General features: G+C 36.9%; 1 protein-coding gene across 1 annotated transcript in view; it reads left to right on the top strand.

Moving 5' to 3' along the window:
* The window catches only part of cntnap2a (contactin associated protein 2a), a 384,903-nt gene that overhangs the window by 187,144 nt on the left and 188,544 nt on the right, over positions 1-9,215 (top strand). The window contains exons 5-7 of the mRNA XM_013915179.1: positions 4,376-4,428; positions 5,089-5,239; positions 5,785-5,969. Of these exons, the coding sequence (XP_013770633.1) occupies positions 4,376-4,428; positions 5,089-5,239; positions 5,785-5,969 (389 nt within the window). The remainder of the gene's footprint in view (positions 1-4,375; positions 4,429-5,088; positions 5,240-5,784; positions 5,970-9,215) is intronic.

Genomic DNA, 9,215 nt, shown 5'->3' on the forward strand with positions numbered 1-9,215 from the left:
AGCTCAAATACACGAGGGGAGGCTTAAAAATATGTTTATATATTTATGGAATAAGGGTGAACTCTTCTATTAGAAGTTGGACGTGAGGAGAGTTCTTATAACATTTCCTTCTCTCATGTCAAATAAATAAAAACTTATAGCGCCAACTACTACGCACGTAGTTGGCATAAATTAAGACACGTTTTTCTGTGTTAAATTTGGTGCAATTTGCAGTAAATTGCCGGCTGAACCTGATTGACTCAGGTTTGTGTGTTTGCATCATTGTTTGGTGAAGCAGAGAATTTGCGCACATCAACACAATCTCTATGCATTTGTAAATAAGATGGAAATTAATTTCAAACCTTTGCCAATCTGTTTGAGAGTTAAGGCACTCAATCCAGCTGAGTTGGGCCAAGGAAGCTTGCCTCCCACCAGATGCCTTCAGACCAAAAGCGGTCACCCAAAGACGGGTGCTGAATGGTAAACCTCTGAGGACCAGTTGTTCACAGCAACTACTTGCAATTGATCCCACACAGGGGAAAAAATCAATGGGGTCACTTCCAAACCACCAGTTTTTCTTGGTCACATATAGACTTTACAGTCTTATTTTTATTTCTAATCTGATTGAGGTTTTCACTAAATAGCACTAAAATAAAAAAGAAGACGAGGAAGGAAAACAAAAAATAAAAAACGAAACAAAAAAAAAAGAAACCTACTTGCTTGTCTCAAGGCCCAACTAAGCTCAGAGAGTTTGTGTTTCTGACAGATATGAATGTTGTCCACCACTCAGTGACATCTGTTTTGAGATGTATAATAAATGCAAAATAAGGAAGACACATGCTTAAAACTCAAGTATCAGCAGAAACACAGAAAGAGAGAAACACAACTACAACTACACATACACACACACTCCCTCTGGTCAGGTGCATCATCTTTCAGAGTTGTCTGTCATCTTTGTTTTGAAGCCTGCAGTGGTTCCTCATGATTATGCTGTCACTGCTTCTTTCTTCAGCATTCAGTCAGAAAATGAGAACTCATACATTTGTCTGTTCATCTAGCCATCCTTCACTCCCTGACTCTGCAGTTCCCCTAGAATCAGCTTCTTGTAAATGTTTTTCCCGCTTCCCAGCCGGAAGATGAAAGACAGGAGAAGTACAGTGTTGGGCAATGGCAGAGGAAAGAGGATGAAAACAGAAAGCACAAAAGAGAAGTAGTGGGAGGAAAAAGAGGCAGATAAATATAGATGTTATGTTTCCAGCATAATCACCAAATATGTTGGTTGTAGATGATAATTCTGGGTTCTGAAAATGTATGATAATTAAATGCAATGCCATATTATGACTCATCTAGGACTATGCAATAAAAGGCAGTATCTGTATGCATGTGTGTGGATGTGGTTGTGCCAGAGGTGCAAGCTGCAAAGGAGTCATGATTCACCGTGCTGTGGAATTTACATGCTCATTTCCATTTTGATTAACATAGGATCAACAGCAAATCAATTACTTCATAGATGAGTCGGTAAATAGTAGAAGCAATATGTGAGAGAAAGGGGAATCAGACAGAAACAGAGAGTACAAATTTAATTTTCCATACAAATGCAATCTCTTTCACAGCTGACTTCAACCCGTGGCTTTTTTTTTTATGCCAAAGACCAAATCTGTTGTCAGTATGATGTATCGCCATCATAATCTGTCAAGGCTAAGAAATGTACTTATGGAGATTTTCTTCTGAATAGTATCTAATTCTAGAGTAAGCATCAGCTTAAACAGCATCATTCTGGCTCTCGGGCTCAATATTACATTAGAGTAAGCATGGGAACCGCATGTATGGTGTTGCAAATAAAACTTGCTTTCATGACAGATAAACAGTCTGAAACAATTATCTTTATTTGACCAAAGGAGAAAGTTACATCTCAAGTATTGTTTTCAAACCAACACAGATATGTGCTTTAAAATGTGAATTAGTTTTCAGTGTTATGAAAGGGAAGTCAGTTTGTGTTTACCAGGAGAGAAAATTTCACATAGTCCAGAGTGCCACTAGAAACCATTGTCTCTGGCTCCTCCCAGCAACACCTGAAACAAGTTTCTACTAACTCGAATGGATACATTAGACCAAGAAACATTTTATACTATCAAGGTGAGGCTTGTGGTCCCTAGTTTGATTTATAGTTACTCTGATTCATCACAATAGCTTCACATTTAAAACTATATTTTAATCTGTTAGAATGGGTTAAATGTTTTGCAAAAACAATAAATAGGATAAAAAAAAATAGTACTTTACGTAGGATTAAATTAAAATCTCTCTCCGCCCACAAACTCCACCTACACAGTCAGGAGTTGAGCAACCAGACTTGGCACACAGGTACATCTTAGATCCCTTTAAGGTTCTTATCTATAGAACCATATGTTATGACATCATCATTTTGCCTAGCAGCCACCTACCAATGAGTGATAATAACCCATATTTAACATCTATGCACTCATAATACGCATCATATAATTTGAATTTCACAACATTAATGGTTAATTTATATCGGCAAAACTCATGCATGGTATATTATAATGTGATCATGTTCCCTGGCAACCATTTAACAATGGGCAAGGATGCACCTTTGCACCTGTAAAACCTTAGAAAAGCATTGTATCATTTTAGTTTTGCAAGATTTTGTAGCACAGAGAACATGAATTATGCACATCTATTATTTCATCAAAATGTTGTAAAGCAACCACCTACCAGCAGCTAAAATGACTAATTTACACTGTTTACTCACCTGTATAATTTTAATTTCATGACAGTAACATCGCATTTATATCCACAAAACTTTAATTAAGCATGCTATATTATGACGATTGTGATTATGTCATGTTGACTAACAACAACCTGACCATTAAAATCAAAAACCAAACATTACTGTAGCAGGATATTTACAAGTTAATTAAATATATGCGTTCAGGCCACTGACAATTAGTTTTAGAGAACTGAAGCTAGTATTTAAGCAGTTGAAAAATGCATTATGTAGTTATAGTTTAACATTTCAATGTCAAACTTCATTTTGTAGTTTAAAATGTCAGAGACTTTTTTTGGCATTAGCATAATTATAAGCAACCATAAACCATTTGTATTTGCATTTTTTGTGTGTGTGCGCATGCATGCGTTTAATTTTTATTTATTTGATTATTTTATCCACGTTGATCCATATCCATATATGGCGACATATAAAACTGTTGGACGCTGAGATACCACCAATGCCTGTACCATAAATGTGACAGAACAAAAATCAAAGTGAAATGACTGAAGAAAGATTGGAAACTAAAGACAGAACCAAAATAAATAACAAGTAGAGCAGAGTGGAGAGTAATGGAGAAAGATGAAATTGGAAAGAGTGGGGTGAGGGTGAAGCAGCAAAAAATACTGAAAGCGAGACAGCATTTGAGAAGTTGGAACAAAGGGAACAGATGTAAGTTCCCTCTACCTCCCCTCAACTATTTATCAGGAAAGGCATCCTCAGTATATTTGTGTATTTCTGTGTTTTATATAAGTGAAAACCCAAGAAATCATAAGATTGAGGGGCAGTGTGACTGTGCATCATTATCCCTGTATCTCTTTCCCTAGCTATGTTATCCCATCATTTCCTGTGCTCTCTTCTCTAAATTCTCCAACCAATCTTGCCACATATGTGTTCTCCACTAAACACTCGAACACTTGTCATGATGATAGTTAGACTGAAGAGATGCCTCAAGCACTGCTCTTTATTACTGAGCTCAAGGTCTGAAAATCATCCTCATGCCACTGCTTGTCTCTTTTTTGAGCTCCTTCACGTATACGTATAGTATATACACATAGCATTTCTTTGTACTTTAACTTTGTTTAACATGACACTCATGGCTTGAGTTCTCCTCGATTAACCTCAGCTTACACTGAATCTGGGATAAATTGGAGCTCCCAGCTCAGTCTGCATGCAGGGGTATCTGTGTGGCAGTTTTTAAATGTGTAAAAAAGGCATATAATTTTTTTAATTATTGCAATTATTTTTAATCTTAACGTATAGCATTAAAAAGGAAACATGATTAATAGCAAGTGTGCCAGTAAACAAAAAATGTGTGTCAATTAGCCAACGTGTTCTTCCTACTGTGACATATAAAAATTTTCCTTTGAAAAAGGCAATTTGTGGCCAGAAATTGAGCTGGCAATATAATATCTAATTTAATTTGCCCTTTTACACGTTCATCTATTATTAGCGCACCTGTTCTTTTAAATATTACTGTCAGGTTTGAATTGAATGTATCTGAATGTTTGTGTTTTGTGTTTGTTTAAATAATAATCTCTCTCTCTCTCTCTCTCTCTCTTTCTCTCTCTCTCTCTCTTCCTGTCTTTTAATTCCATCTTCCTCCATTAGGGGCAGACATCATCAATTTTGATGGGCAGGGTGTGATCTCATATCGTTTTAAGGTACCCAAATTTCAACTTCAGTAGTCGAATATTTAAAATTGGATATTCAAAATTATTGGATTGGAATTGGATATTCAATTTTGAATAAACTGGAATATAAAAAGCAATATTGACTCGGTCATTGTAGAACATGGAGACTAGATCCTGTAATGAATTCTACTAGAGGGTATTGGTTATATTGATCATTCCTTTGCTAGTCACACAAACGTATGGCAGTCCTTTAATAAACATTGGAAAACATATTTAACAGAGAGTTTCAGTATTTTGTTCGTCATTGTGTTTTATCAAGACTTGGGATCCTATACGTGTTTAAAACTATTGCCCTTAAATAGAAGTCTTGGAGTCTGGAGTCTTGTTAGTTGGTACACAGCATATACCTGCATATTATATAGGCTAGATCATAAAATAAAAACTTAGAATGAAAAAATTCAAATGTATCACGATAAACTGGCATTTTTTATGAGAACTATATATAAATAAATGGATGTAGATTTTGAACACTGGGTAGTGAAAATTGTCTTGTTTTGTTACCAAGTATAAAAGTTTCTAAAGTGAAAAGTTGTTGTTGTTTTTTACATAATGTTTCATTTTAATCTAATCAGAAATTAGTTACCAGTGTTGCAAACAATCACACAAAGTCATTGGTGTTTGCTAACACAGGTGAAGAAGATGAAGATCATTAAGGACGTGATCGCACTGAGGTTTAAGACGTCAGAAAGTGAGGGTGTGATTCTCCATGGGGAAGGCCAGCAGGGAGACTATATCACACTGGAACTCCGTAAAGCCAAGCTGCTGCTGCAGATAAACCTGGGTGGGTAACAAATAAATGCCACAGAGTTAGAAAAAGCAACTTTCTCTTGATGGTGATCCTTCTCCAACAGTGTTTAGGATTTAGGTCTTTACGGTATCAGCCTCAGACATGTCTTGCTTTACAGTGATGTTTAAACATGTGAGGATGTTTTGAAACCTCCATCAATGTGTGTCTAGCTGGGATCAATGGATATACTGATGGAGGTTTGTTGAAATTATATTAGTCAAGGGAAAAGTTAAGATTCTAATACACAATTTCCCCCTCTTCATGAAGGAAACAAAAGCCCATACCATCCATATGTCTGTGAATCATTATTCACTGTTAACCAGAAGTGTGTCTGACACACCAAGGATGTCTTACTGCAGACGTCCTTTAAAGTTAGACTTTAAAATTAAATGAAATCAGTAAAAAAAAATGTTGTGTTTGCTTGTGTGTGACATATTTGTTTTATTTTTACAGCACCTGGTCACACCATTTTTTGTATTTACAAATTCAGACGCCGTTCTCATGTCTGCATTTTAAGGCTTATGCTGTGTTTATTACAGGCAGTAATCAGTATGGCTCGATCCTGGGTCATACCTCTGTGACCACAGGGAGCCTCTTGGATGACAATCACTGGCACTCAGTAGTGATTGAACGCTACCGTCGCAATGTGAACTTCACCTTGGACAGACACACTCAGCACTTCAGGACTAATGGAGAGTTTGACCACCTCGATTTGGACTATGAAGTAAGTCGAGATGAAGCCAATAAACATAATAACACAAACAATAAGGAAATATGAGAAAGTTGAAAAGTTCAAGATTTTCTGCCACTGCCATGATAAATATGAATAACTATATGACATTTGAATTTGACTGATAGTGCTTTTGAGGTTGTGTCCAAGCAGCCATAAACTGCTCCCAAAGCTCCTTAGAAGTCCCAGTCAGATCACTTGAAGATGTGCATTTGTAATGCATGCTTGATCTCCTTCTGTCTGTCCATAGGGTTGGCTTGCAAACCTAATAGTTAAGAGAAAGAAAGAAAAAAACGCCAAATGATTCAACAGCATAACATTGATAGGTAGTCTTGGTATTGAAGCAACTTAAGATGGTGACATAATGTCAGCCAAGACCAGCTGCCTATTATACGGATGACTGGTTACCAGGCAAAGAAGAAACAGACGTGTTCTTAGTTCTTCAGCTATATGGTTGTTAATTGTAACCGTGCAACATCTGTTAGAGATCCTGCTCATCCAGCAAATAGTCACTGCACTGTGTAGGACCAAACTGTGCACTTGGTTTGGCTAATTATTTACAAAAACAATTTTAAAGTTAAGTATTTAATTAAATAAGTTTAGCTCTATTTATTAATTAGGATCAAACTTTATGTGCTACAAAGTCAGAAGGTGTGCAAATGCAGTTCTTATGCCGTCCTGGAAATATCCAGGATATATCACATTGTACTGTACAATGTTGCGGACTTTGCCAAAATCCCCCAAAAGGTTAAGTCAAAATCTATCAGACTCAATAATTGTCCAGTTTGAATGCTGCCATTAGTGCAGTCTTAATGTTTGTAGGTAGACTATAAATACCAAGCTGAATCTCTACTTGTAAAATAATGTCTTATCTTTATTTTCCCATTCACATCTAATACACCCAACTGACTTGAATTGACTGCATGAAGTATCTTGCAGTGTTTCATTCATTAACAGTTATGCCAGTGTGTATTTGGATTTTGGAGCTTAATGATTCTGGTTTAGGTGACATTTTGCAGAGAATGCCGCAATGTGAGCAGTTGTAAGCATGAGGTTGCATTTGTCTGTGTTTGCTTCCTTTCTTCACTTGCTGCCTTATGCCCTTGTGCTGTTGTCTAATTTGCAGCTGCATTTAAACTGCTCATCACAAGTGATCAGTACAGTAAAATAAAGCCACACAGGAAATTAGATATTGGTTTTACACTCAGCTATCATGCTACTCGATAAAATTGGCATAATGAACTCGCTCAGCTAATAATACCTATAACAGGAAACTGATTATGGGATACATACAAGTAAGAAATTTGTTTGTAATGTGAGAGTGCACATGCACGTGTGCAATTTTGAATACACACAAGGTTTTCAGGATGTGTATGTCTGTGTGTTTGTGTTTTTATTGATGTGGTTGTGTGTAAGTGTTTGACCTTTGCTAGGTATTGCTGATATGCCTGATCTATTCCACTGTTAAGTAGGATGCTGAGAAATGGGGCAGGACAAACCACAGTCCAATTAAAACTGAAGCTGTTGAATTAAGGGATCTGGAGGGAAATCTATACAACAAGGGTGTACCAGGAGGCTTTGTGTGCATGTGTGTGGTGTGTCTGTGGTGAACCTTAAATAGATTCTACCAATGTCATTGCCTGACTAAGTCTATCTACAGTTTGTGACCAGCTTTTAGTCAAGTGTACTACTGTACTCAGTACATTCAGTCTGCACACTCTATTTTGTGTGCATCTTTGTTTGTGTGTATGTGCGTCCTCTGCTCCCATTTAGGGCTGTAGACTAAATATCCGGGTGCATTTGTGTCTACCCTTGGCAGTAATTACTAAGGCTATTGGAGCGTCACCACAGATGCACACACAGCACAAGCAACAACACACATGCACACAAACAGACAGACAGACACATCGACTGGTAATTGCACACTGCCCTCCATCATTTTGGCTTCCTTCAGGGCTCAGAGTTGTGTGTAAAATGGAAAAAAAAAAAGAACACATGTATAACTGTAGAACAAATATGAAACCCAGTTTACATTTTATCAGTCCTCTGTTCTTCAGTGCTTCCCATCAGGTGCCAGTTTATTAGCCCTCATCTTCACACCTGAATGCTCCTCTCAGCACATCTGTTCTCCCAAAAAGACCATGTTTCTCCTTTAATGCTTTCTCCTACCAGTCTAGTGGTTGTATTTCATGCACAATATATATAATGTGCAGTGTTTCTTTACGCATAAAAAGTAATGTATTACACATTGCTCATTACTTTTCTTTAAAGTAATGCAGTACATTGCTTAATTTGTTACTTTCTCTCAGTTCCACAAATCCACAAATCATTACAAATCCCTATCCTAATTAGGTCAGACATACAATCTTTCTTTTAGTATTTAGAAATGCAAAGCCAACGACACAAAAATAAGATGAAAAAGAGCCTAAAAAGACTTCAAGGCCATGGTGATTGTACCTTAAGAACAGGTAGAAATGGAGGCCGCAAGCCTGACTGCTTATTACTGCTTTGGTTATATGTTGAAGTTCAGGGTCTGGCTGCCGGGCTGATGTCAGTATTCACTCAGCTTTATAATCACTCTGGGGTTTTAGCTAGCTTTGTGTTAGCATGCTGTCTAGCAGACGTAAACTTACAAAGAGCCAAAGTTCTGTTAGCAGCATAAAGCAATTGTTGTTGTCCTGGATACAGACTGCATCTCAGCTCATTGCATCCTTGTGTGCAATAAAAATAAAGTCCATATCTGCCCTCTACCATTTTTAGGGTTGCCAACTCCCTGGCCAGGGCCGGGCAACCCAGTTCACCCTTCCCAGTGTGGTGAATTTTGTAGCTCTTTTTTTTGTGTGTGAAATTATTTTTTAACCATTTGACTTGAAATTTGATTTAAGCAGATGCATATTCTTTGTGATATGACCATATGGGAAACAAATGATCATTTAGCCATTTATTTTTAGCTCAAAATGACAACATTAACACAGTAAAACAGGTCTCTTTCTTAAACAGAAGCCTGTCATGCTTAACTTTTGAGAATATAAGTAAATCTTTCTTTAAAAGAACTCTGTCCTGCTTAACTTAAAATTATATAAATAAATAGAAAACAATAGAACAAAAAATATTCTTGTGACTGTGCGCATATAGTGCATTTAGTACAATTGGCTTCAGTTGAGGTATTATTTCAGCTTTTCTAATGCTAATCAGCTGCTCCTGTTTGTAAACCCGCTTGTTCCCATGATTACGCATCAT

Source organism: Pundamilia nyererei, unplaced genomic scaffold (assembly GCF_000239375.1).
Source record: "Pundamilia nyererei isolate P.nyererei 1_Seehausen unplaced genomic scaffold, PunNye1.0 scaffold00007, whole genome shotgun sequence".
Lineage (NCBI taxonomy): Eukaryota > Metazoa > Chordata > Actinopteri > Cichliformes > Cichlidae > Pundamilia > Pundamilia nyererei.